This window comes from Nakaseomyces glabratus, chromosome G (genome assembly GCF_010111755.1).
Source record: "Nakaseomyces glabratus chromosome G, complete sequence".
In the NCBI taxonomy this organism is placed as follows: domain Eukaryota; kingdom Fungi; phylum Ascomycota; class Saccharomycetes; order Saccharomycetales; family Saccharomycetaceae; genus Nakaseomyces; species Nakaseomyces glabratus.
In genome coordinates, this window is record NC_088957.1 from 137,216 (window position 1) to 164,761 (window position 27,546).

The 27,546-nt window shown below is 39.8% G+C and overlaps 13 protein-coding genes and 1 non-coding gene across 14 annotated transcripts; 6 read left to right on the forward strand and 8 right to left on the reverse strand.

Moving 5' to 3' along the window:
* Positions 1-287: 287 nt before the first annotated feature.
* On the reverse strand, positions 288-1,604 carry MSG5 (tyrosine/serine/threonine protein phosphatase MSG5; the record flags this gene model as incomplete). Its single annotated transcript, XM_446419.1, has 1 exon — positions 288-1,604. The coding sequence occupies one exon, from the start codon at positions 1,602-1,604 to the stop codon at positions 288-290; it is 1,317 nt and encodes a 438-aa protein (XP_446419.1).
* A 953-nt stretch (positions 1,605-2,557) lies between these two features.
* VAC7 (Vac7p) lies at positions 2,558-5,788 on the reverse strand (the record flags this gene model as incomplete). The annotated part of the gene is made up of 1 exon (XM_446420.1): positions 2,558-5,788. The coding sequence occupies one exon, from the start codon at positions 5,786-5,788 to the stop codon at positions 2,558-2,560; it is 3,231 nt and encodes a 1,076-aa protein (XP_446420.1).
* Positions 5,789-6,436: 648 nt separating this feature from the next.
* On the forward strand, positions 6,437-8,428 carry GRS1 (glycine--tRNA ligase; the record flags this gene model as incomplete). The annotated part of the gene is made up of 1 exon (XM_446421.1): positions 6,437-8,428. The coding sequence occupies one exon, from the start codon at positions 6,437-6,439 to the stop codon at positions 8,426-8,428; it is 1,992 nt and encodes a 663-aa protein (XP_446421.1).
* A 229-nt stretch (positions 8,429-8,657) lies between these two features.
* Positions 8,658-10,256, reverse strand: SLM2 (phosphatidylinositol 4,5-bisphosphate-binding protein; the record flags this gene model as incomplete). The annotated part of the gene is made up of 1 exon (XM_446422.1): positions 8,658-10,256. The coding sequence occupies one exon, from the start codon at positions 10,254-10,256 to the stop codon at positions 8,658-8,660; it is 1,599 nt and encodes a 532-aa protein (XP_446422.1).
* A 645-nt stretch (positions 10,257-10,901) lies between these two features.
* On the forward strand, positions 10,902-11,306 carry GVI51_G01265 (uncharacterized protein; the record flags this gene model as incomplete). The annotated part of the gene is made up of 1 exon (XM_446423.1): positions 10,902-11,306. The coding sequence occupies one exon, from the start codon at positions 10,902-10,904 to the stop codon at positions 11,304-11,306; it is 405 nt and encodes a 134-aa protein (XP_446423.1).
* Positions 11,307-11,577: 271 nt separating this feature from the next.
* LAP2 (bifunctional aminopeptidase/epoxide hydrolase) lies at positions 11,578-13,536 on the forward strand (the record flags this gene model as incomplete). The annotated part of the gene is made up of 1 exon (XM_446424.1): positions 11,578-13,536. One exon carries the CDS (start codon positions 11,578-11,580, stop codon positions 13,534-13,536), a length of 1,959 nt encoding a protein of 652 aa, XP_446424.1.
* A 409-nt stretch (positions 13,537-13,945) lies between these two features.
* On the forward strand, positions 13,946-14,700 carry YIP3 (Yip3p; the record flags this gene model as incomplete). The annotated part of the gene is made up of 2 exons (XM_446425.1): positions 13,946-13,969; positions 14,194-14,700. The coding sequence occupies 2 exons, from the start codon at positions 13,946-13,948 to the stop codon at positions 14,698-14,700; spliced, it is 531 nt and encodes a 176-aa protein (XP_446425.1).
* Positions 14,701-15,816: 1,116 nt separating this feature from the next.
* On the forward strand, positions 15,817-16,866 carry BOP3 (Bop3p; the record flags this gene model as incomplete). The annotated part of the gene is made up of 1 exon (XM_446426.1): positions 15,817-16,866. The coding sequence occupies one exon, from the start codon at positions 15,817-15,819 to the stop codon at positions 16,864-16,866; it is 1,050 nt and encodes a 349-aa protein (XP_446426.1).
* Positions 16,867-17,029: 163 nt separating this feature from the next.
* COG6 (Golgi transport complex subunit COG6) lies at positions 17,030-19,528 on the reverse strand (the record flags this gene model as incomplete). Its single annotated transcript, XM_446427.1, has 1 exon — positions 17,030-19,528. The coding sequence occupies one exon, from the start codon at positions 19,526-19,528 to the stop codon at positions 17,030-17,032; it is 2,499 nt and encodes an 832-aa protein (XP_446427.1).
* Positions 19,529-20,209: 681 nt separating this feature from the next.
* On the forward strand, positions 20,210-20,282 carry tT(AGU)5. The gene has a single exon. It is a non-coding gene; the product is annotated as a tRNA-Thr (tRNA).
* A 246-nt stretch (positions 20,283-20,528) lies between these two features.
* NCE103 (carbonate dehydratase NCE103) lies at positions 20,529-21,188 on the reverse strand (the record flags this gene model as incomplete). The annotated part of the gene is made up of 1 exon (XM_446428.1): positions 20,529-21,188. The coding sequence occupies one exon, from the start codon at positions 21,186-21,188 to the stop codon at positions 20,529-20,531; it is 660 nt and encodes a 219-aa protein (XP_446428.1).
* Positions 21,189-22,173: 985 nt separating this feature from the next.
* Positions 22,174-22,899, reverse strand: GVI51_G01419 (uncharacterized protein; the record flags this gene model as incomplete). The annotated part of the gene is made up of 1 exon (XM_446429.1): positions 22,174-22,899. One exon carries the CDS (start codon positions 22,897-22,899, stop codon positions 22,174-22,176), a length of 726 nt encoding a protein of 241 aa, XP_446429.1.
* Positions 22,900-23,190: 291 nt separating this feature from the next.
* On the reverse strand, positions 23,191-24,939 carry BDP1 (transcription factor TFIIIB subunit BDP1; the record flags this gene model as incomplete). Its single annotated transcript, XM_446430.1, has 1 exon — positions 23,191-24,939. The coding sequence occupies one exon, from the start codon at positions 24,937-24,939 to the stop codon at positions 23,191-23,193; it is 1,749 nt and encodes a 582-aa protein (XP_446430.1).
* A 1,124-nt stretch (positions 24,940-26,063) lies between these two features.
* On the reverse strand, positions 26,064-27,434 carry GVI51_G01463 (putative alanine--tRNA ligase; the record flags this gene model as incomplete). The annotated part of the gene is made up of 1 exon (XM_446431.1): positions 26,064-27,434. The coding sequence occupies one exon, from the start codon at positions 27,432-27,434 to the stop codon at positions 26,064-26,066; it is 1,371 nt and encodes a 456-aa protein (XP_446431.1).
* Between the last annotated feature and the right edge of the window lie 112 nt (positions 27,435-27,546).

Below are 27,546 nucleotides of genomic sequence, written 5' to 3' on the forward strand. Positions count from 1 at the left end.
GTATCAAGTACTGGGGACAAATTTAAAATATAACAACTCAATCTGTGTATGAAAGATTGATGGGAAAATAAAATTAAAAACAATAGATGAAAAATGCATTATGATGTAATAGTTTTGATGCACGTCTTGGGACATGATGAGTGGCGTATGATCGAAATTAAAATAATAAAACAGGTAAGAATATTTGTTTGATTGGCACCCAGAAAATTTGTGATGATAAAAACGAATGAGAACAATGAAATAAGGGGAAAAGAACAATTTTTTTTTTATTTTGCTGGCCCTTTGATTTAATGCCATAGCTGTGATGAATCCGCTACCACATCGGCTGCATTTTTGTAGCTGCCATTGAGAATATTATTATTAGACAGGTCCGTTAATGTAAGTTCCTTACTATTTAGTACAGGAAACGACTCGTTTTGTAAAGAGATACTGTTAGCGCTTGACGGACTATTTCCGCTGGTGGTGTCACTGATTGTTATCGAGCTACTCATACCATATGATGAATTGTCAAACTTCGAAGTTGAGACGTTTTTTGTGGTTTCAAGTGGAATATTTTGCGACATATCCATACTTTGGACTGTGGTCTTTGATGAAGCCTCATTGTTTCTTAATGATGGAAGCATATCATTCCATTCCATGAGTTGGAATATCAGGCCCATGTTAGGGCTTATATCCTTGGCTATCTCTTTAAGTTTTGCATAGGCGTCGTTCAATGCTAAGTTTTCGTATCTCATCATATAGCCAACTATTAGCGAAGCCGATCTAGAGACACCACATTGGCAGTGCACAAGTATTTTCTTCCCCTTAGTAACAGCAGTGTGCATTACCTCAGTGAGCCATGCAAGATCTTTTGATATTTGTGAAGCATGCGTCCAAGGGACGTGGTAATAGTCAATAGCCATGCCTGCAGGTATATGTTGTTTGAGGTTATCGATTTCCTTCGCGACGTTAATTACCACATCGTAATTCAAAATAACTGATAAATTTGGCTCAGAGTATAAATATATGGAGGGCTCTACAACCAATAGCGGTCCTTCAGTGTAGGCGGTGTTCTGATATATTTCGCTGTACATGGCGTCCATATCGAAGTCTTGCTGTTGCACTCTTGAACCAACTTTGTTCATGAACTCCTTCTTCAAGTTCCTCGACTCTGATTCATCAGTAATAAGAGGTGTAGAAGTCTCTGCCCCTGACATTGTAAATGATCTATTTCTGATGTGTCCAGACTTTAGACTGTTAGAGTTTCGAGTGGGTAAGTTTTTAGTCTTGATCGACAGCGACAAGGAGTGCACCCGCCCTAGTTTCTTCTTGTTGTCTATCTCCATCGAGCTTGCATAGATTGGCGACGCCGACTGCACTCTATCTAATTTGGGAGTCACAGAGTATATAGTGTTCCCGGGTTTCCTTACGGACTTGTCACTATCCAGCGTCGACCTCCTGTATATGGTGCCGGATGAGAAGTTGCTCTGCATCTGTGGTCGTACCTCCGGTATCTCTTGAAGACTCGTCAGCTCAGGCTTCTGGTGCTCGATGGCAATAGATAAATTCTTGGTGTTCCTGTTCTGTAAGGACCTGGGCCCTCCAGAGGATGTGAGTTCAGACATTTGTGTTTCTCCCTCAAATATAAGTTCTTGCTCTCTTATAATGATCTCTTTATGGTACTACAATGGAACATATATTTGATTATGGTGATGCAATCCCAGTAAGTGGCAGTATCCACCACTATTATTCTTTTTGCAATAGTTTTTCTTCCGCTTTCCTAGTTATTTTGCCAAATGTTTCAAAAGCAACGACCTTGTATTACGGTAAATGGGCCTCGCAAAAGTGCTAAAACTGCATATATAAGAACTTTCAAAACGTTGTTATAAATATAGTCGGTACTAAATTTACAATAAGGCCATCCGATTATTTTTTTTTCCTCGATACTTCACTAGACTAAGAGATGCGATCGACTGCGGAGGGATTGCTGGTTCTAAGAGAGAAAATGGCAAGGTTGCTGTTGTTTTGACGTCATTCAACTAACAGTAGTGAATATGGTTCTTCTCCCACTGTAATGGCCCATTTCTTTTCCGAATCGAGAATTCTATAAATAGTTATCTCGTGGAGGAAATCATCGAAAGCCTCTGGCAATCGTACGAAGATGAGCTTTTGATGAGAGAGAGGGTGGGACTCCTATCCTAGGACAATGGCAATACTAAGGCCATGGTGCTCATTTTGCAGTATGGTCTTGGTCCTACTAGTAACACTGCACATGATATTATTAATATTTTTCGAATGGGGGGAGGAGAGGATTGGCCATTATACGATACTTTGTGAGAAATTGAAAACTAACTGATCTCCTCTGTGTATACTAATAGGACTGTGAATACAGAACAATTAAGGTCTTGTGGGAGTTAAAAATAAAACCGTGAAGAGAATGTTGGAGGTAAACACAGTGTAATAATAGATTGATATTAAAGTCTAAAATAAACCTAATAAAAAAAAATTTAAAAGAAAACTAAAAAAGGGACTATCTATTCCTGCGGACTAGGTGGAATGCAGTTCACCGCATTTTTGTTTACTGTTTACTTGGACGTACTTCCGCGGATTTCTGTACTGCAATGGACCTTGCAGTGTTGAAAAACGGTACCTTATACTTAATATTTCCCCGTAGGATTAGTTCATAGTCATGCTTGATTACTAGTTTCCATTTGGTCACGTCGTCAGATTCGTCGCTGTCCCTTTTGTCCAGACCGTAATGCCCAAGTTGTTGTATAGAATCAGAACTCGTGTCGTCGTTATCGTTGGGTTCTTTCGCCTCGTCAGATCCTGGCTTGTGTAACCTTACGCTTGTTTGTGAAATATCAAAATTTCTGTTGAAGAATCCACCTTGGAATTTCAAAGGTGTTTCCAGTGTTTTTACAATTCCCAAGAAAATTGTCTCTACGCTAGTTTTTGCTTCTTTCTCTTCCACTACAACACATCTGTTATCGTATACATTGCATTTCAAAAAGGACGTCTTAGCAAAAATGTCGAACTCAACTTCATCAACATATATTGGGAATATGCCAGGATTAAATGCAGTAGTGGTGAGGTCGAATAGGAGCTCGTCAGTGCTCGATATGACATTATCCATCAAAACAATATCAAATTCTCGAAGTTCTTTGTTTGCAGCGAGTAAAAAACCAAGCACAAAACCAATAGATACAAACACCAATACAGAAATTGTGAAATAGAAACACTGACGGAATTTGCTCCAGTTGGATTTCTTAGTGTAAAAGTTGTGTGGAGAGTATTGATAGTTATTATCGACATAATACGAGTTACGATTCAATGGAGTAAACTCAGTTGAGTCCTTAGTTTTACAATGAACTCCTTTGTTTGGACTGGATGCATTCACATTCACCAAAGGTGATATAGGAGGGTAGTAAGAGCCCACTTCATTGTGTTCCGTTGACCCATAAAATGGGTTCCTATCATACCCACTGTGAATATTGGTATGGTTGGTGAAATAGTCACCCGTCATGGTACCATTAACATACTCTTCGTCAGAGTCCTGGTCACCTGCGTCACCTTCATATTCCGATATTTGAGGTCTTGCTTCTAGATTGCTTCCATGACTATAATAAAACATTGATCTATCATCATCTTCATCATCATCAATATCTACATCTAACTCAGAGTCATGGGCTCTAACTGTTTCGTGTAGATTTGCTTCACCTTCAATGGCACTGTTTCTTTGTGACCTATGTTTATCTTCTATAAATCTATTTTGGCCTTTAGTGTCATTGCCATTGTTGAGCCTTTGCTGTCCTCTGTATCTCTCACCACCATTGGTTACAGAGTCAGAACTGTCACCTGTGTGTCTTGTAATACCCTTCAAGTAATCAGCATCAATAGGGCTCGATCGTTCGGATCCTCTTGTGTGAGCACCTGATATGGAGTGTCTTGAAGGCATATATTTCTGTTGTCTAGACAGTTTTTTCTCTTTACTGTTTAGGCCTTGGTTTGTATACAGATCATTCTGTTCGATAAAATCCTCAAGATTCACATTATCAGGGACACCAGAATATCGCCTCAGCGATGCCCCGTTGGCATCAAAAATCTTGGATACAGTTGTTCGTAATGTATTCTTATTCTCTATACTTGCCTTTGATGCATTTTTTTGAGCGGCACCAGTTTTCGCTCTTTGATTGTGCCCAGATATAGATGGATTACGTCCTAATGCACCGTTACTATTGTTGTTGGATACTGATATGCTTCTTTGATTTATATGTGAGTTTCTAGCCTGGTTTTTCATTGGCATGAAATTCGTTGAGCTTTTGTAGTGCAATGAAGGAGAGTTTGCAACGGAATTTGATTCATCCAATGAAGCCAAGCCACCCACTTTTCTGTCTGGTGATCTTTGCTCGGAAGCCATCGATCGTATGGACTGTTGTTCAACTTTACTTTGGTTTTTATGAGATGATCTTATGCTTGTAATATCAGAATCCACTTGTGACAAATTACTTTGTGGATGAGTGGTGTGACTCGGAAGATTTAAAGACGAATTTGGCATACCACCAGTACTAATATGTCTAGTGGTGTTCTTTAACCTGTTAAAGAGCTTGGTATTGCCATTCAGGACAGGCACACTGGATTTTGTCGTAATTGAATGCATTTTACCTGCCAAAGACGAGTCGATATTATGTGGCACTTGATGTTGGTCGTCATTGATTTTGCTTGTGCTTGGATATATCATGTTTTTTGTAGAGTTTGCTGCAGACTCGTAGACAAAAGTCTCTTCTGAATCGCTAACTTCATTCTCTCCCACCGCAGATGCCAATCTTGCAGCAAAAAAATCAGTCTTTGTGGGCCTGTGTGCGTTACTTGATTCCGTAGTTTGTGTAGTTATTTCATCTGGTGTAGTTACTTTCTTGCTCATTGATGGTTCACTTCCCTTTTGTGCTCCCTCGGTATTCAGCAGTCTTTCGCGGGACATCATTGCTACCATATTAGGTCTATCCTTAGCTCTATTTTGAAACAGAGGAGCTGGAGGAGCTGCGCTAGGTGTCAGTTGCTCGGGTTTCTGTGCCTGTTGGCCCAATTGTGAAGGCTGTTGTTGTTGCCCCGAGTTGTTTGGCGTTGAGCCGATGGCGTTTGACATTATTGATGCGCCCACTGTCGCTATACCGGATGCCTGTCTCTGCAATGGTATCTTGTCCAGTACATGATTTGGGTTCTTATTGAGGTCTGTAACGTTATCGTGCTTAGCACTAGAGTGGGCTGGCAGGTTAAGGGCACTCAAAGATGTGCTTTCTGTATTTATGCTCGGCACAATCTTCATTTTGCTCTTTATCATGTCTCCGCTAGTGGTGCTGAATAGTGTATCTTCTGCAGAGTTTCTTGCATCCGTGGTCTTCGCGTTTGGTTTGTTCAGCTCGGTTTGGGACATCGCCGGCGCAGAATTGCTGGTGTCCATGTCTGGGTTCTTGGCGCTCTCGGATGCGCCGTTACCGTTCGCATGCGGCACATGCGGCGACAGCGGGTTGCTGTCTATCAGCGTCTTGTGCGTCTGCAGAGGTGGCGCAGTCTTAACCGCATTCAAGGGCGACGCGGTGCCCTGCGGCACAAACTCATCGGGCGTCCGCACCGCCAGCGGCGCAAACCCTATCTCGCTCTCCTCCCCACCATGTACCGCCTCCTGCACACCACTGTGCACACCACTGTGCACGCCATCCGCATCCCTCTCCTCGGCACGCGGCAGCTCAGCAGCAGGCACTGCCTCCACGGTCTCCGTCTCCACCGTCAGCTTCTTCTCATCGTCCATCTGCAACTTCTACCTTAGTGTGGTTTACTGGTAGGAATAGCCGTCTACTCCGCTGTGCCACTACTAAATATCTGGTCCTGGCAAAAAAAATAACCGCTGAGCTAGAAAAGGGGAGGCGTATGCGCGGCACACGCTTCAATTAGAGAGAGCCCTTCACCCAAAAAGCCAAAAAAAAGCCAAAAGCAAATTATGTCTCTATATACGCCATCAAACACATGCCTTCCCGTGTTATGGTATATGTAGTATCTATATACGGTACATCAGATGATGTTACGTGTCAACGTATATACCTGTATACGTATTTTGAATAAATGTATCCCGTGATGTATGTACAAAACGATGTGTTTCCATTTTTTTTTCGGAAAAAAATTTTTGAAAAAAAAAATTTGAAAATTCAGAGGCGATTTGCTTCTTTCGACGGTGAGCCCATCTCTTCTCATCGCTGCATTTGCAAGTCGTGAGGGCCAACAGGCCACTCTGGCTAGTATATGCTTGGGATTGATATAATGGTGTGGAGCTCTTGGGATGGGAATCGGCAATACGGTGTGAAGCTGGTTAAAAGAGGCGGTTATATTTATCACGTTGTCGTTACTTAAGTTTTGGAGGTCGTACGCTCAGATTGCTAAGAAGTCTGTTAGGATCAAAAGGATGACAGTTGAGGACGTTAAGCAAGCTAGACAAGCTGTTGAGTTCAGCAGGGAGAAGTTGGAGTCTGTGCTGAGGGGTAGGTTTTTCTATGCTCCGGCATTTGACCTGTATGGTGGTGTGAGTGGTCTGTACGACTACGGTCCACCTGGTTGTTCTTTCCAGGCCAATGTTGTTGACCAATGGAGGAAGCACTTCATCCTGGAAGAAGATATGCTGGAGGTTGACTGTACTATGTTGACTCCCTACGAGGTCTTGAAGACCTCTGGTCACGTTGACAAGTTCTCCGACTGGATGTGCAGGGACTTGAAGACCGGTGAGATCTTCAGAGCAGACCACTTGGTTGAGGAAGTGCTAGAGGCACGTTTGAAAGGTGACCAGGAGGCCAGAGGTCTGGTGAAGGACGCCAATGCTGAAGCTGAGGAAGATGCCGACAAGAAGAAGAGAAAGAAGAAGGTCAAGCAGATCAAGGCCGTTAAGCTGGAGGACGACGTTGTCAAGGAGTACCAACACATCCTGGCACAGATCGACGGTTACTCCGGTCCAGAGTTGGGTGAGATGATGAAGAAGTACAACATCGGTAACCCAGTCACCGGTGAGCCACTAGAGCCACCAATGGCTTTCAACCTGATGTTCGAAACCGCTATCGGTCCTTCTGGTCAATTGAAGGGTTACTTGAGACCAGAAACCGCCCAAGGTCAATTCTTGAACTTCAACAAGCTGTTGGAATTCAACAACGGTAAGACCCCATTTGCATCAGCTTCTATCGGTAAATCTTTCAGAAACGAGATCTCTCCAAGAGCTGGTCTATTGAGAGTTCGTGAATTTTTAATGGCCGAGATTGAGCACTTCGTCGACCCATTGGACAAGTCTCATCCAAAGTTCCACGAAGTCAAGGACATCAAGTTGTCTTTCTTGCCACGTAACATTCAACAATCCGGCTCCACTGAGCCTTTGGTTACCACCATTGGTGAAGCTGTCGCATCCAAGATGGTTGACAACGAAACCTTGGGTTACTTCATTGCTAGAATCTACTTGTTCTTGATCAAGATTGGTGTCGATGACACTAAGTTGAGATTCCGTCAACACATGGCCAACGAAATGGCTCACTATGCTGCTGACTGTTGGGATGCTGAATTGAAGACCTCGTTCGGTTGGATTGAGTGTGTTGGTTGTGCTGATAGATCTGCTTACGATTTGACTGTCCACGCCAACAAGACTAAGGAAAAGCTTGTTGTCAGACAAAAGTTGGAAACCCCAGTTGAAGTTACCAAGTATGAAATCGACTTGACCAAGAAGTTGTTTGGTCCAAAATTCAGAAAGGATGCACCAAAGGTTGAAGCTTACTTGACCGAGCTATCTCAAGAAGAACTAGAAAAGAAGGCTGAAGAATTAAAGACTAACGGTAAGATCGTCTTCACTGTTAAGGGTATCGAAGGTGAGATTGAATTGGATGACAAGTTTGTTGTTATTGAGAAGAGAACCAAGGTTGAACACGTTAGAGAGTTTGTTCCAAACGTTATCGAACCATCCTTCGGTATTGGCCGTATCATCTACTCTATCTTCGAACATTCTTTCTGGAGTAGACCAGAGGATACCGCTAGAGCCGTCCTATCTTTCCCACCACTAGTTGCACCAACCAAGGTTCTTCTAGTTCCACTATCTAACCACAAGGATTTGGCCCCAGTTACTGCTCAAGTTTCCAAGATTCTAAGAAAGGAACAAATTGCATTCAGAGTGGATGACTCCGGTGTGTCCATTGGTAAGAGATATGCTCGTAACGATGAATTAGGTACTCCATTTGGTATCACTATCGATTTCGACTCTGTTAAGGACGGTTCCGTCACTTTGAGAGAAAGAGACTCCACTAAGCAAGTGAGAGGTTCTGTCGAGGCTGTCATCAAGGCTGTCCGTGAGATCACATACAATGGTGCTTCTTGGGAAGAAGGTACAAAGGACTTGGCTCCATTTGTTAGTCAATCTGATGCTGAGTAATCATCTAACAACATACTTAAATAATGTATAATACTTATTGATATTATATCTATGATATTAACGAAATCTAATTAAAATAACTAATCTCGCTATAGAATGTATTTCATACTCGACTGGGAATGTAAGTGCAGTTGCTGAAATTTCATCTGTTAACAATTATATTAAATGTAAGTAGAGTTACAATTTAGAACAATTACATCCATAAGCTATTATATGATCTGAAGTACTATCACTTATTACCAATACTTAGTGTCTTAGTTAAAGTTGTATTTCCATTAGTTTCTGCCGCCGATTGATCTGAGCATGACCTCCTCGTGGAGTCCATTGAATGAATAGCTCTAGATCGAGTGGTGGAACTTCTTGCAGATAACATCGGAGCTAATGTTTCAGATTCTCTCTCTATTTTGGCCTTTAATGTGCTCAAGTATTTCACCTTTTCTTCTTGGTTATTAAAAGTTGTTAGCTCCGAAAGATTTTTGAACCAATAAAGCATCTCTTTACTGGATGTCGTCCTAAAAACCCAATTGTGCCCTCTATGGATTAGGCCATTTGTTTTCGTATGCAGGATAAATTTGTATGATTGAGAATCCTTACCTTCTCCTTTCTTATCACATTCGTTCAAAGGCGTATGCTGAACCACTTTACACTCAGCCAAAGATAGCGAGAATAACGGTACAGAGTCTCTTTTCCGATCTGACGTTTTAAATTCATGCAAATAGTTTGGCGTAAGAACGTAATACCCCTTTGTATAAGACTTTAAGTATTTGGATCTCCTTTCCAGGTAGCCACATTGAACAACCAAAGTGAGAGGATCGTTCTTTCCAGTATATTCTATTTCTTTGAATTTTCTCATCGGTAAATTGAGCGGAATAAAGTTGGTATTGTCTCGCAGTAAAAAATTATCCCATTCATGAGATGGTGATAATGACAAAAATGAACTCAGCAGTCTATTAACCAGTTGATCATCTATTATCTTGGCTTCGGCGCCCAAAATTTGTGCTAATACTCTGAATGCATTTTGTATGCTTGCCACCACTATTTTTTCCAGCTCTTGGCCTGAACTTTGTAGATTCATAAAAGCTTCATGTAAAAAATTCTCCTCTGAGAGCTGTCTTCTTATCTGGTTATCTAAGTTTACCTTTAAAAGGTAAGGATCTCTTGCTGGTACGTTTTTTCTAGCTTGATTTATTGACTGCTGAAATTTTACCATACATTCCCTGGTTGTATCAAGTTCTTTTGAGCAATTATTCTTGAAATCTGAACTTAAGCTCTTGATGCTCTTGATTTTCAATACTAAATCCTTATTTAAACTTTCAAGTCCGGGGATTATGCTGTTTTGAAGTTCTCTCGTACCTTTAGCCGCTTCAGCTGCCATTACATCGTGGTATTGTCGAAGAATAATGGGGACATCCTGAATAGAGCCGTTACCAATAGGCAGAAAGAAATGATTTATGGTGTTTGCAGAATGTGTGTTATCTTCCTCGGAACCAGAAAAGAACCATCCGTTATTGTTCTTACCGTGCTTATCGTGTGCACCACCACTGGCTAGCTTATTTGCAGCAGATGTTAAGTTGAAACTACCGCTGAGTCCCGAACCACTGCTTCCTATGCCAGCGTTGCTTATACCGTGTGATGCAAGTATATTAGAGACTTTGGCGTTCTGTCTTATTATCTCTTCTTGGACAGAAGCCACCTCAGAGAGATACACTATAATAGCCTTGAGCACTTTCCTCCATTCTGTGAACCTCTGAGCAAGCTGCTCAGCTGGATGAGCATCATATGGAACAAGCACTGCTAGCGGGGACCGGGGGTCTGCTTGAGAACTCATTCTTGTGTCTGTCGTATTTATTGTTGCTAGGTTACAACAAGCAAAAAAAAATTCTTAAATGTGTAGTATAGTTTGAAAAGGTCTAGGAAGTCTGATGCTTAAATATCCAAATGATTATTCTGAAAGCATCAGCAAGTTCTTGTTCTGCTCATCTCCGAATAATGTGTCAATTATTTGTTTTGGCCTTCCAGAAGCCCACTGCCAGGTGAAAAAGTAAGGGCTTCCTGCGCTACTTTCTAAGCCAAGTACAAAGAACAAAGGAAAATTTTAAGAATGAAGCGACGGCTAATTTATTAGCTGCACCTTTAAGGGTCCTCGGCAGCAATATTATTGCAGTGGGGATCTCAGATCTGTAAGTGGGGCAATATTTCATATACGATGGTCTATTAGCTATGAGTATTTTAGATAGTTGTTGGTAAACAATTAGCTTAACTGATTGACGACTGGAGTTGAGTCTTACACGAGAGCCAGCCACGTCAATTTATATTGTACAGGCATGGAAATATGGCAACCCCAGCTTTTCCAGATAAATTTCTATTACATATATATGTATAACTGTTTTCTGCATCACTGCTGGTTAAGTCTTGGTGCCAATGCCGAATATTCAAGCTTCTTTTAGTATCAGGGTATCCTTAACACTTCATTATGAAATGGTTCAAGCAAGCAAAGCTCAAGTTTAAAATTAAGAAGAAGTCCAAGAGAGTGTCGAAGGAATTGGTGCAGATACCCGCCAGTTTTAACACCAGGCAGGCCCTGGTTAATGCAGATGACCAGTATTCGCATAAGGTTTTCATGGATTCCAAACAGTATATTCTGTCCAAGTACCTTACCCTATTTACGGTTTTGTTCTGTGCCTTGGCAATATGTGTCACGCTGGTGTGCGCTCCCAGGATTATACGGATATACTACTCAAATAAAGTTACGTATACCAAGTGGGCCTTACTGCTTTCATTGATATCTCCCCAACAGCAGCAGCTTCCCCTACTCTCGGGCACATTCTCACTAGGTACAATATTCAGCCTCTACAAATGGCTAGTTTGGTTCATTTGATTGCAGGAACCACTGAGATTAATATAGCATTGGCATTGATGGTGACTGTGCTTGCTAATACCAGTTGAAGTGGGAAAAAATGTGTCAAATGCTAGTCTACTCATCGCCTGCATTGTACGGAATTTTCTAAGCCTATGAGTGAGTTTGTTTGTGCTTCCACTGAAAAAAAATGCTTTCGACAATTTGAAGGTATTGTTTGAAAAATTGTATAAAGAGCCAACGGAGTTGGGTAGTTGCAATTGTTGATCTACTGGTTTATCTTTGAGTGGATATGATTAATAGGTTAATTCAGAGGATTGTACCTTTTTCAAGACCATTAAGCACCGTGAAGAAGACGATGTTGACACCCTTTTTGGAATCCAAGAGACCTCAGCAGTCTCCTGAGTACGACTACTCCACTTTGTCTAACTACAAGAGTTTTCAGATCAAACATACTACACTAAACTTCTTGTTATCGTTTGAGAAATCTACTGTCTCTGGTGATGTCGTGTTTGATTTGACTACTCTGAAAGAGGCTGTTAAGCACATTGACCTAGATACTTCCTACTTGGATGTCAACGAGGTTCTTGTTGATGATAAGCCTGTAGAGTTCAAGATTGAAGAAAGAAAGCAACCATTGGGTTCAAAGTTAGTTATTGCTGCCGAATTGGAAGCTGAAAGACAATTCAAATTGAGAGTTAAGTTCAGTACTACTAAGGACTGTACAGCCCTGCAATGGTTGACTCCACAACAGACATCGGGCGACAAGCCTTATATGTTTTCTCAGTTAGAAGCCATTCATGCTAGAGCATTGTTCCCATGTTTTGACACACCTTCTTACAAATCTACATTCACCGCCAATATCGAGTCCACTCTTCCAGTTGTTTTCTCTGGTATTGCCACTGGTTCTACACCAAATGGTGAATCCACTGTTTACCACTTCAAGCAAGACATCCCAATTCCCGCTTATTTGGTTGGTATTGCCTCAGGTGATTTGGTCTCTGCATCAATTGGCCCACGTTCAAAGGTGTACACTGAGCCTCACCGTTTGGATGACTGTGTCTGGGAATTTTCTAATGATGTTGAGAAGTTTATCAAGACCGCTGAAAACTTGATTTTCGATTACGAATGGGGTACCTATGATATTTTGGTTAATGTTGACTCTTACCCATACGGAGGTATGGAATCCCCTAATATGACCTTCGCTACCCCTACCCTTATTGCTCATGACAAGACAAACATTGATGTCATTGCTCATGAATTGGCTCACTCATGGTCCGGTAACTTAGTCACTAACTGTTCCTGGAACCATTTCTGGCTAAATGAAGGTTGGACAGTTTATATTGAGAGAAGAATAGTTGGTGCCCTACACGGTGAGCCAACCAGACACTTCAGTGCTCTCATTGGTTGGTCCGATTTGGAGAACTCCATCAATTCGATGAGAAACCCAGAGAAGTTCTCTACATTGGTTCAAAACTTGAATGACGGTACTGACCCAGATGATGCTTTCTCTACTGTGCCTTATGAAAAGGGTTTCAACTTGTTGTTCCATTTGGAAACTGTCCTTGGTGGTCCTCAAGAATTTGATCCTTTTATTAGACATTATTTCAAGAAATTTGCTCGTCAATCTCTTGATACCTTCCAATTTTTAGATACTTTGTTTGAATTCTTTGAGAACAAGAGAGAAATTTTGGAGAATGTTGATTGGGAAACTTGGTTGTTCAAGCCTGGTATGCCACCAAAACCACAATTCATAACTACTATGGCGGATAATGTTTTCTCCTTAGTTAATAAGTGGATTGTCAAGGCCCAAGAATTGAAAACTACTGAGGAATTCTCTAAGGAGTTCAGTGAATCAGATCTTTCAGAGTTCAACTCTAATCAAGTTGTTCTATTTTTGGAAGAGCTTGTAGCTCAGAACTGTGTACCAGTTGAGAGCAAGATTGAATGGTCCAAGTATTCAGTAGCCTCTGAAAGCTTGCTAAGTATTTACAAGAAGCAAGTTACAGAGTCTCAAAACGCAGAGGTTGTATTCAAGAACTACAAGTTCCAAACCACAGCCAGAATCCAGCCATCCTATCAACAACTAGCCAACTGGTTGGGTACTGTCGGTAGAATGAAGTTTGTGCGTCCAGGCTACAGATTGCTAAACGCTGTCGACCGTGATCTTGCCATTGCTACGTTCGAGAAGTTAAAGGATACTTATCATCCAATCTGTAAGCAATTGGTCAAGCAAGACCTTGAATTGTAAGTTTATGCTCTCCTGATAAGAGCGCTAATGACACCACGCATATTTTATAATTAAATAATGAGTATGTACATAATAATACGATTGGTATCCGTTTTATTATACGTTCTGTATTGTTGTGCAATGGCTGATTAGCTGCGAGTTAGTTTGGTGTCTGTTTATTCTTCTAACAGTTCCATGATATCTTCAAATGGAGGCTTTTTGTTTGTGAACAGCCTGGACGCTCTCGTCAATCCTCGTCGGTCGCGAATCCTCGACGACAATCACAAAAAAAACACGAATGAACAACCAAGGCACACCAAATAAGAGTTATTTAAAGGTGATAAAAAAGGTTAGAGGTATAAAGGCACTGTAAAACATTGCATTTAGACAGTTATCTGAACGTCGGTAATCAAGGAAAAGAGCAGCAGAAATGAACCAAATCAATGCTATGAGCGTATGTTTTGAATTTCTCGGAGCTTTGAGTTTTTGAGATGTGCTGTCACTTTACAGCTAGTTTGTTTTCTGAATCTAATACTAACTAATATGACCTTATTGTCTGCAAGCAGCCAGTTTACTACCATCAAAACCTATGGGTTTCTTTGCCCTGGGGACTAGGGTAGAACAGTGAAACTAAGAAAGTGGAAAATGCAGAAGATAAGGACACAAATTTTGAATTAGCAACTTGCGAGTTTTTCCGAAAACTTGTCTATAGACAACATAAAGAGCCAAGCCATGGCTATTAAGTCCAAATTTGGTTCTCTACGTTCCGTTCAAGACTTTTTCAATATTAAGAGACTATCCAAGCCTCAGAACTTCAGCGAAATCCAATCCAGAATCTCATACAATCTAAACTACTTCTCCAGTAACTACGGTATCATTATTGGTTGTCTAAGTATCTACACGTTGTTGACTAACTTACTACTATTGTTCGTCATCTGTTTTGTTTTCCTGGGTCTGCTAGGTATCGGCAAGCTGGATGGCCAGGACTTGAACACACCATTTGGCTCTTTCAAGACCACACAACTGTATACTGGTTTGGTCTGCATTGCTGTGCCATTGGGTTTTCTAGCTTCTCCATTCTCAACTATGATGTGGCTAATCGGTGCCTCATCTGTCACTGTCTTAGGCCACGCTGCTTTGATGGAGAAGCCAATTGAGACTGTTTTCGACGAAGAAACTGTATAGTACCCACTCTATTTAAACTTTCAAAAAAAAAAATTGTACTTTGTAGTAATAGAATGATACTAATGCAAGAAATCTGGATTAGACGTCAATATGATGTTTTAACAACCTTGAGAGCGGGACACCAGTAATGTATATAGAAGCGGGGCAGACGTACAGTACAAATAGTCAACCCCAAAAAGGGAAATCTAATCTATCCTTTCCCGTTAGTCTTAACAATTCCCCGTTAATTGAAAGTAAAGTGTTTCGTACAGCACTGTCTGAGGATTGATAAATGAAGGAAAACCTTATTGACCAAACAGGAAATATACATGGATATTAGATATTTATCATCCCATGTCTCTTTCTGCACCTGTATCTCTGCTGGGACACAGAACCACCGTGAGCTATTTGAGCTATTTTCTCGAGTGCTGCAGAGATCCTTCTATTTTCCTAAAGAGGAAGTTGAAAAGAGGTCAAAAATGGTTAGGGTCTACGAGAGTCTCTGTGCAGAATACTGCAAAAGAAAAAAATAGTGGAAGGAGTTCGAGGAACAGTGAGGGGCAGATTCCAAATTACCTGAGAATACCAAGAATACTGGACTGCTGCGACAGTTTCAGTGGTCGATCCTGCATGGAATATATTATCTAATACTCTTTCTCGAGAAATTCTCTGAATGAGGAAAAAAGAGCACTAAAATGGCAAGATGTGCAGCATTCTCTGTGGGAACACTCAGCAGTACACTTGAAAGAAAAATAAAAAATTGTCTCAATGGGTAAATTAGCTGGTAGAAAGCATCGGACTGTTTGTCAGTGCTCACTTGTTCAATAGTGAATTGAAGTATAATTGCCAAAAGTATTGCAAAAAAAAATAATAGCAAATCTCCGTTGGAAGGATCCTTCACTGCTCTAATACCAGCTAGGCTTTACTGCAGGGTATCTTTCTATATGGTAACTGTGAGAAGGAACAGGGGAGAAGCAACAACAAACAAAAATATCTCACTTCTTTTACCTGAAGGGGAGACCTAATTGATATATAATACATTGACAAGCCGTTTCTCTCGAAATTGATCGACATTGGGGACAAGGATTAGTTTAAGAGCAACATCAAATCGTCCCCACACATAGAAAATCTGGCTAAATGAGTGAGGACAAGGCCAACCATACCCGAAGCAAGTCTGTCTTGGATGTTATATTCGGCAACTCAGTGACGGATTGGAATGTTTCTGAAGGTACATTACTAAAATCTATAGACTTCAAAATTGAGCAAGAGAAGACGAAACAACAATACTACAAACTTGAAGGACTAAATAAGACCATAGAATTACTGAAGCTGGCCACAAATGCTAATATTCCGTCATCACAAATATCGCGTCTGTTTGGTGACTTGAGCCCAGGTAGTGAAGAATCTTCTAGACAATCTCAAAGCACTAATGAAACCAAAACTATACCTGCGACAGAATTTCTAAGTCCCAATAGAAATGGCACAGTACCGAGTTCACCTACAAACGATGGTGTTTCATTGCGTGCACCAGTGTCATATAGGTTTCCAGCCAATAGTAATGGAGGTCCACCTAGACCTGTGAGAACTCATCATAGAACTAATTCGCCAGCACGTATTGGTGCCCATGCTGTAGCGAACCTGAATGAAGTGATATCTGTGAAGGAGGAGCCAGAGCCAAATAATGTCCTACATCCATCGTCACCATTGGGGCGCAAATCACAGTTAGTCTCCAATCATACAAGAAACTACTCGGAACCATCAAGATTTTTCACGAGCAGTACCACATTAAATAACATCACTGGACCTGTCACCACAGTACTTGACTTCGAGCCGCATAACAAAAATGGGAAAGGTCGTCAACCAAGGAATAGTACTGATATGTTAGAAAGCGATGCGCATAAGCTGCGAAATGGATCCAAAAGATTAGGTGGAATAACTAAGAGACATAGACGAACTAGATCTGCGTCTTCATTCGGAGTAATTGATTTAAACATAATAAATGATGCAAATTCAGAATCACTGGAAAAAGCTTCGATAAATAGGATGATGGAAGAAAGGAAGGGAAGAGCTCCTACATTGATAAATGATAATGATGATAGAACATGTAGTGAAAGCAGCTCTAGAACAGAAAGCCCTAATAGGTTTTCTAGACGAAGTTCTGTGACAAAGCTTTTAAACGACCCTTGATGATATTCATGTGTATAATTTCGCTATAAAGCAATAGTTCAGCATTGATGCAATAAAAACTCTCTATATTCTATATTTAGGAATAATTTTGATAAATTAACAGCTAAACCGTCCGATATTTGAAGGATTGTAATAAATGAAAAATAGTCGCTTTAGATTTCTTTTATACACCTGCTAAAGTCTTAAACTCCGATTCTGTAAAGTTGAGAATTGCTTCGACCTTTTCCTTATTATCTGGATATAGATGTTTTAGAATTCTTCTGAAGATACAATAGAAGTCGGTCAATGTTCTGAAGCAAATTTCGCATACATCATCTGCAATCGACGGAGATGTTAACTTAATTAGTAAGTTATCTTGAAAATCAGGTAATGCCTGGGGTAGATAGTCATTCAGTTTTTCATGAATGTTTTTTTCTAGATTTTCTAGACTCATTAAAGGATTGTCTACTAGGGACATATACATGTCATAATCTATTTCATCTTGAATTGAGTCAATTGGGAAAATCATATTCATCAGGTTGTAGTACATATTCAAGCCTGTTCTTTCGAAAAGTAATGAAATTTGAAGCTTCTGCAACTTCTCTACAGTTTCATCCAATGTATGCTGTATATTCTCTAATATATGTTTGCAGGACTCGTCATATGAAAATATGGATAATGAATATGGTTGAAGTCTAAAATTAATCATTTCAAAACAATTAATCTGTAGTGTTAGCATTACAATCCTTATCTCTTCCTTCTTTTTGGCTAATGGATATGAGTCTTTTATTTGTTTGATCAGACTAGTCATAAATGGCTCTTCTATAACAGTCTTTAATGTATCATATGGAAACATGTACTTATCAGAATCGATGTCATCCTTTGAAAATCTTTTACCACCATAAAGTCTTTCAACATGATCAAACAACTCGGTGATAGAATTTAAATAATCTGACAGCCATTGAGGAGGTAATAAATCTGGTGATGATATTTGTGTATTTTCTGTTTCTGCTAATTGTTTAGTTAATGAGTTGATTATCTTTTTTTCTGAGATGTCTCTCAATTGGATTAGATGTAAAACTAAAGGATTATCATCTCTTATTCCTTTATTAACAAACATAGATGAGTATAAATCCAGCAACTGTGTGATCTCAAAATTAATTACCTTATTTTCTTCAAAACGAATGACTTGTTCAATCCTTAGTTTGCACGAATTTGCTAGATATTGTACAATATCATTTACTAACTTAAGATCCAGGCCATCGAAATACTGTGCATTGTTATTTATAATCATGCTAGATGATTTGTCCATGTCTTCAGAGGTGAACTTAAACAAAGATTTGACAAAATCAACTTCATTCGCAATCATAGTGTGTATTGTGGCTAAAACATCACCAATATAGCGCACCGGATCTTCAGAGGAAGAAATTGTTGTAGACAATTCTGAGGTGGTTCCAAATTGCGATAAAAACTCGTCTAGAAGTGTCTTTGATCTCATGGTAGTTACTCTCTTCAAAAAATCGTCATAGTATTGGATGTCATTTGAAAGGTAAACCAACCCCTTTTGAAATAGAGCTAGATTCCTTTCTGTAGGGTCGATTACGTGTTTGGTTCCCATGTTTGAATTTGACTCAAAAGTATACATATAGTCTATCAGATAATTTGAGATTTTCTTATTAATAGTATCCAATGTAATATTGGTCTGTTTAATTAGAACCTCACCAGCTTTTGAATTAGGTAAAGCGAGCAAATAGGTGGCATGTTCTTTCATCTTCGTTAGTTTATCAACAATATCAAATATTTCTTCCTTTAAAGGACCATTTTCTATCAGATCATCTTCTAATTGGTTTAGTGTAAATTTTGATTGCAAAGCCTTCAAGATCTTCTTCTTTATTTCTAATTTGAGTAGGTGGTTCCTGCAGTCGTCAATATCACTAATATATTTTTGAGAGAATGTCTCTTTGTCATTTTTCAAAATTTCCTCCCCAATGTTTTCAATTTGCTGAACTGGAGCTGCTAGTCTCTTAATTCTTCTAACAATTGGTTTAAAATCTTCCAAAACTGTAACATGATCCTTCAAAAGTTGTGTTTCAAGATCAGTTCGTAGCGATTTTCTTGCCAGCGTGCCAATATAGTCAGGACTGATCAATTTCTCCTCACTAATACCTAGTTTATCCCTATTTTTTTCTAGTATCTTCAATGATTTCCTTAACTTTATAGTGTGATGGTAACTGGTGTCATATTCATTTAAAACTTTTGATAGCTTCTTAGCTAGAATTTCATTAGATTTCTCTAAGTCAATTGAGGATGGCTCCACTAGAGTTTTCCTTGTAGTAGCTTCAGGTATAGGTGTTGAATCCTTAATATTTTTAGTGCCAAAATTCTGAATAGAAAGATCAACATAATCTGACATACGATCATATAAGTTAGAGGTATCCTTCTTTAACTTTTGCGCCATAGCAGTATCATCCTGAACATCTGCTTTAGTTTGGAGTAAACTGGTCTCTACATTTGAGAGTATTGACGGCAGCTTGAAGTTATCTTTCAGAGGCTTGTAATCCAGAGAGAATGAGGATATGTTCAGTCTAGACACGGGTTCTGGCAAACTGACCTCACCATTGGTTCCAGACTTGTCATTATTGTCTGGAGCAGTTTCAAATGCCTGATAATCAATGAACTCCATCTATCCAATAAATAGTAGCTTTTCTATCTGATAGTTGTAGATTTCAGTTTCAATTTCACAATCAGGAGCTTTTGTAGTCCTTAGGCAAACTCAATTGTTGAGCAACTAATTATTTAACTTTTGTTACCTTAGGTGTAATACTTTGTGTGTGCAACAGAGTCATCAAGACGGAGAAATGTTGATCAGAGACGCCAATATATTGTCTGAATTGCCAGAATGTGCTTGCAAGAACCTTTAAACTGTCCATTAAGTTTTTGTATTTTCTTACGTTACCATCACATGGCAATATTGCTTGGCTTGCAAAATACTGAATAGCATTAACCAACAAATTAGTATCCGTATTTTTAACACCTAGTTTATTATTCGCATAGGTTATTGTGTTTTTGAGAGACTTACTATCGTAAATTTTGAAACCAAATCCATTCGCTAGATATGCCAATAAATGCAATTCGCAACAGTTAATTCGCTGAATTCAGGGACTTATATCGTATTGCTGGTTGTGCTAATTCGTGATGAGGTGATAAATACAGTAAACCAGGGTAATTGGAGTTAAAATTGATATTTCTACCACTACGAATGAAGTTTTCTGGTGTTATTTGTGTTCAATTAGCGGATTCTCAAAATTTTTCTTTAAAGAAATTTGTATGAACATATTTTTCTGAACAACAACAAACTAAGTAAGCTTCTATGGCCAAGTTGGTAAGGCGCCACACTAGTAATGTGGAGATCATCAGTTCAAATCTGGTTGGAAGCATTTATTTTTTTATTTGTCCCTTGCTTTTACAATTCAGTTTCTACCCATTGTTAACTGATTTTCACAATGTAAGTTGTTGACTACAGTTAAGATGACTCTTTTGAATCTGGTATATTGCATTGTTTTTGTAAAAAGATCAGAATACATTGTATAGAATTAGAAGTGAAGTGAAAAACTATGTAGGGCAAATAAATAGTTGAGTTATGCTAATGAGTTGAGTAGACCGTCACAGACGTGTCCTCCTCTTTATTTCTGTTGATTGCCATAGACCTCTCTTACAACGTCGACAAGGCCCGAGTCCACGTTATATACAAGTCCAAAAATATTGAACTCATGATCCTGGTTGCTGTTCCTTAGTGCATCTTGCACAACTGGGATTTGCAGCAATCTTTGCAATTGTCTTTCAACGTTTCTGTGAGACATTAGTTTTGATTTCGAGCATATGTTATCCAATTGGTTCAGCTCAGATTCATGTGATTCTACCAGATCCTCTATGTCGTCCAAGTGTTCATATAGATGTGGGCAGCTTTCCTTTATGCTCTCTCTGCCCAGCAGACAGGTCTTGATACCACCACAGTCTGTGTGTCCACACAGTATGATTCTGTTTACTTTCAAGTTCAGGATGGCGAACTCCAGCGTCGCGAGCAAAGAGTGATCGTCTGTGTGGCATATGTTAGCAACAGTCTTCAACGTGAAAATCTCACCTGGCAAGACGCCCAGACAATCCTCGTTGTAGCGTGAGTCAGAGCACCCAATGAAAAGAGTGTGTGGGTCCTGCCCTTGTCCGTTGGTAGGAAACAACTGCGGCTGCGAGCGGTGCATAGCTTGTGCCCATTGTCTGTTGGCATCCAGTATGTTGTCTAGAGCGCATTTCCCGGTCAGTGTAAATATAGTGTCTTTAGTCATTTGGTTTTTGTTTTCTTTTATTGTGTAATCCTGTTAGTTGCAGTATTAGACAACTTGCATTATAGACAGTAAGGGCTACATTTTACGGGAAACGTCAGTCTTGATGTTGAGAGTTCGCAGCCTTTTTATAATATGCCAGATAGACCGTCTCTTGGCTATCTTGTAGAGATGACCCCATCGCTCGTAATATTGCGATAATTAGGTTGAGAAATGAACTCATGATCACGTTGACGTCAGACCTGAATCAGCGCCGTTATCTGTGACAACTTAAGGGAAAAAAGTTTCTTTTCTGAAAAACACACTGAGAAGAGGGGCTGCATTGTCTGCGTCCGTCCGTCTGTAGGTCTGTAGGTCTGTAGGTCTGTATGTCTGTAGGTCTGTAGGTCTGTGTGCGTGTGTGTCAATGGTGAACTGCAAGGAGAATAATGGCTAATGTGGATCTAGCAGTAAAGTTGTGCTTTCGTACAGCACCTTCTGTGCAGACCGGTGCCCCTCTTATCTCTTGTCTCTTCTCTTCTCGAGCAAGACAAGATCTTCTTTTCTCCTTTCCAGCCTTTCCGCCCCTCCCCCCCACAAGAAATTCCACCCTGCCTCGCTTCTGTGAGAAATCCCACGGGGTGATTATTCCGAGGCGGATTTCTTCCGAGAAACTTTGTTCCGGTTTTCCCTACTAAAGCAGTTGTTCCGTCTTTTGTCGCGAATCCTCTCTTTCACATGTCAAAGGACAGACACTACACCAGCTTTCTATTTCAGTTTTCATACCATTTCCGATGGATTCAGTGTGTGTCTATTAATAATGTTATACAGGACTGGAGCTACGAGGTTGGGACGAATGATAGGGTGGAAGCAGTGGCACAGAAATAAACGTGTGGAGCCAGTTTTTGCATACAACGAATTGTTGAGCTTTCCTCCCCCCCATCGTCTTCCCCAACTGTGGCATTTCGTGGTCCGCTCTCTGGGACATATGGCGATGCAGCGGATATTTCTACTTGGCATGTAGGGCACGTTGGAGCTTGTTATATAGCGCAATCTGGTCAGGTAAACGCACACGTGCATTCTCGTAAAGAATCCTCAGACATGGTTCCCTTACGCCGTCATGTGCTCTGTTATTGTCTCTCGTCTTGGTCCTGTGGTGATTGCTGGTGTCGCCGTTGTAGAGTATTGACAGGTGACTGCTGACACCGAAACCAGTCTTGCTAAAAGTCTCGTGTATTATTATATCAACAACTCTGTCACGTGGTATGAATGTGGTTTCATTGCTATTGGTGTTGGTCCTTGCCGCCAGGGCAATAGTCTCGAACGCAGCCGTTGATGCTGTACTGTCGCTTGAAGATAGATGGTCGTACCATAGTTGCAATGCTTTCCAGGAGATCGATTGGATATGCCATTTCGATATCTGCACACCAAGTTTTGGAATAACAGTTACGGTTTCGATGGTGATTACCAGCTTCGTATTTAGTATGTGGAAGCATAGTAGTGATAATAGTAGCCGGTGTAGTCTGCAGTCTCCAGGTAAACTGGCTTTACGGAGCAGAGACACCACTTGATCCTGTAAAAAATGATAAAAGAGCAGCTCAACCACTATCACACATATCCCATTGAGCAATTGATCTCTAAGATACGTCTTTTTGTAAATAGTAGCGCTGATCATTCCATTGTGCTCTGTCAATGATATAGCATATCTCTTTTTGTCTTCGTTGATCTTGCTCATGCTAAGCGCACATCCATCTAACTGGTTCTTATCAATTATAATCTATAATGCTGGTTTTTTACAATCATTTTATATACTCCTAAAACTTTAGCACTACTCTCCCTCTGACACTTAATCATGCTGCTTCTTGTATATATTGCGATGAGCTACAGATCCGGCACCTCACAGGCGCACCTCAATTTTAACAACCAAACGTAGCAAATGATGCATACGAAGCCGACTTCTATATAAGCATTACGAGCTATGAGATAGTTATATTAGCTATTAATTATTTTATTTTTATCTTGCAATTTATATCTCTTCTTCATCCTCTTGCTTGCTTACCCTCTTCATCTTCATTTCATCAATTGTACCTAGAACGACTTCTTGCTTTCTGTAAACCTTTAAGTCATCAGTCATGAAACCACCTGAAGACTTCTTGTTCGAGCGCTGGTTCTCCATCTTTTTCCTCTCGATTTCACTATCCTCCAATGCAGCCTTGGCCTTAGCTTGCTCGATCTCTTTGAAGTGTTGCTCATGTTCCTTCTGTAGCTCCTCAACCTTCTTATTGAACTCGTCCACAGTTCCAAGCTCCTTCTTTATATCAGAACAGTACTCATCGAAGTTTGGTGGCAGTTTGGATCGCAGTGCTAATTCTATCATTATTGGATGCTTCTTCTCCTCATTGATAAACTTAGACTTGACTTGTTTCCTCGTTCTATATGGGAACATCTGCGCAATGAGGTTGAAGTCAGTACCCCACATGGATAATGCTTTGTAAAACTTAACTAATTCATCCGCAGTCCAAGGGTCCGTGAAATTATTCTTACCGTACGTAGCCGAATTGTAAAGATTTTCGAATGGATTGCCATATTTCCTCTCTTTGTACATGTTATCCTTCCTGGCTTGGTCATGTCTGTCAATATATGTGGATTCTGAGTCAAGTTCAATCCTACCGTCAACTAGTTTAACTTGCAATGATGAAGGGGCAGCTGGTTGTGAATCGTAGGACTCCTCCTGTGCTTGTAGTTCTTGTTGCTTCTTGGTTCTTGCTTCTCTCTCCTGTTCGATCTGCTCTTTATTTAATGAATATATGGATTTGAATTCCTTCTTAGCCTTTTCTCGCAGCTCTTTCCTTTCCCTACGTCTTTTCATCTTTTCTCTGCTAGCTTCCTGCGCTTTCTCAAAATTCTCTGATATTTCACCTATTGGCAGATGTGGCTTACATAGCTCCGCCATAGTAAAATGTTCTTCATCAATTTGATACTTACTAGAACTCTCATCGTCGACCTTGTTAGGAAGTTGTTTTAACGATTTGATTGTAAATTTCTTGTCTTCGTCGTTCTCATCGTTTTCCGCTTTCTCTTGCTTCTTATATATATCATGGTCTGAAGGAGATGCCGACTTTTCCTTTGGTGGTTCAATTTTAGTAACGATACTAATCCTATGCGTAGATCCACCTTTCTTAGCAATTGAGCCTCGGCTAGATAGTCTTCTTTTCTTTATTGCTTGTAAGGTTGGGTCATTCTCAGCAGTTATGCTATTCATACGCATCCGCCTGTTCAGTGAATCATTGGATATAGTCGATAGTCTCCTTTCAGTTTGTGATTCATTTCCAGTTCCAAACGGCGATTTCAATAGGACTCTATTAGAATTACCGCTCAATGAATCCAAACGACTAGATCGCCTTTGGTTATGATTGCCAATGGACGGCACTTGACCAGCGATTATAGACGGCCTTCTGCTCACATTTTTGGGATGTAATTGTGTCGAAGTGTTAAGCGGATCGTGAGAGTCCTGAACCAATGTGTGGGAAGAGTCACCTAATTCTGGTACTTGTAGATTCTTTGGAACAGCATGTGGATCATCTGCATGTAAAGTCTCTTCTTCGGTAGATTTCTCATTGTCTGATGCGACATTAGAGTTAGTCTTTGAACTTTCACCGCTGGATAATGTCGCCAGTGTTTTCGCGCTGCTTGAGACAGGAGGTGCCGCAGCAGTTCTCCGCTGTCTAGCTTTAGGTGCAAATCTAACACCGCTCTTATTAACGATACTACTCATTTTAAACTGTACTTCCAGACTATCAACTGGCACTATCCTTCCCAGATATGTCCGCGTATTCTACTATAAAACCACAACAAAACACCGATTGCTCTTTGAGCTTTCTAGATTGAAATAACAAATTATAATAACACAAACGCTAACTTGAGCCTAATTATAATATTTTTACAGACTATAGATAATATGTAATACTCCGAATGGCAATCACTAATAATATGTCCATTTTTCACGTCATCGAAGTTTTGTTGCCTGATGGCATCCGGTTTGACAACTTGAGTTTCGGCGATACGTTTTATGTGATAAGAATAGAGCTAGAAATACTAATATGATCAGTAATAGTGGTTTGTTAAGAAGTGCACGTATTCAGGATTATAGTAGGGTCTTTATTTAGGAGTATCTACATTGTAAATGATTTGGTTCTCTCTAGTTTCCTTTTTTGAAAGGATCGACCGGTCTAGACCAAGTCTTTAAGTGCTGGCTGAGATTTTTATAATCATGAGCGGATATATTGCTAAGTTGGTCTATAAATTCTTTTCCTACAATAACACGAGTATCTTTAGTATAATTATTAGATAGTCATCATCAATTGACTGACTTTCACCTTCAGGAAAAAATGTGGTATCTTGAAAAACTCAGGAATATACGTGACTTCCCAACTATAGTAACGTTTCTTGATGGAGGCAAGATTCACCTTTTCACATAAAAGAAGTGGGCTCTCACTAGTTTCAATCAAAGCTGATTTTAGTTGACTGTTTAGTGAACCGATGGATTTGGTGGTCTCAACCATCATTGTCATCTTACTTTGGCTGATTCAACTACGATAATTAATAATAAGGACATTTATTGGTAATGTGATGAGGGTACTTTCATTATTTATATACATCGTTTGGGTGTAGTTTATTCGAAAATATAATTATCGGAAAACAGCGAGCTCAAAATTTATCTTGTTATCTCTTCAATAATTAATAAATATTTTATCGTTATCAAACTTTACATATATAAATAATATTTATTTGCTTTGGTAATGGCCACATTTCGTGCCCTAATGCCGATCTAAAGTCATATATAATAGTATTGTTATATTCGAAGCACCTATAAGTAAAAGAGTACAATCAATGAATATCTCACGCAATCTGCTCGAGGTAATGTTCTAGCACATCATATTCCTGGTCAGTAAAATTCATTATCTTGCCTTGCCATTTACCACCATTTTTACCACCTCCTCCTTTTAGATTTTTGAGAGCAGATTGTAATTCAGATACAGTTTTTTGAATCTTCTCCCCATCTGGAGAGATTATCACGACTGAGCCCATCAGTGACGCCCTCTCTCTGCCACATAAGATGAGCAGTTCACAATTCTTACTATTCTTGTCACATAATTCTTGAAACTCCTTTTGTATTGCAAGAAGCAAGTCTAAAGAGCCAAATTCATCTTTTAAGACGTATAATTGTTTTCCTTCTTCTAATGATTGATATAGTCTTTCTCCTTCAAACTTGGCAATCTGTGAGATGAAATACTGCTCCTTCTTCTTTGCCTTTTGTAAGTTTTCCTTTAAAGCTACAACCTTTGATGATATTTGTGACTCTGAGCAACTTAACTCTACCTTTGCACTACTTATGTAATCAGTAAGCATCTTAGCGTATAAAGATACTCTTTTACCACACATGAAATATAGTCTGGAGTTTGTTCCTCTTACAGTACTCTGATTGTCCAAAATTAAGATAGATTGAACTTGAGAGGTAGCTGTCAAATGAGTACCACAGCAAGGATTCTTATCTAACTCTCCAATATTTATAGTTCTCAAGACACCAAGTGTGTAATCATAATCATCCGGAATCTTTTTTGTACTTACATCTTCTATAGATTCACTTTTTTCAACGGCAATAGTTTCTTTCACAGTAATGGGCATGACATTTGTTGAAACAATTTCATTGAATTTATCAGTTATCTCACTTATTTCATCCTTAGATAGTTTCCGTGGTAGCTCTAAATAATTCAAGTAGTCACTCGGTTCCAAAATTGGCTTTTTAGTACTAGGTATACCACCCATAGACCATGATAATGTGTCAGCGTTGTCGTAATAGTTGTCTAAAATTGCACTAAGTAAGTGCTGACCAGTATGTTGTTGCATGTAATCTAATCTCTTTTCTTTGTCTACATGCAATGAAATTTTGGAACCTGGTTCGATTGCTTGATCGACGTAGTGCTTTGCGTGTAGACCCTCACGGACTACTTTAACAACATTGATACGTTTGGTTTCATCATCACGTAGTGTTACATACCCGGTGTCACTAGGTTGTCCACCGCCTTCAGGGAATAAAATGGTATCTTCAAGTTCCAAAACATGGGTAGCCTCCTTGCCGATCAGGAACTTTTTAGCGGTCTTTGAATCAACTTTTACACAGGAAATAACATTGGTTTCAAAATCTTCCAAAAGAAATGGTTCACGTTGACATTTCAGCGCCCCAACAACAGCAGGTGTAGCAACAGTCATAGTTCAATTATGAATACTGATTTGGATGGAAAGGAGCAAACTCAGCCTTACAGTTTCGAAACACTTTTGCTTGTTATGCACTTATGCAGTCAGCTCATCGCAATTATGTGTA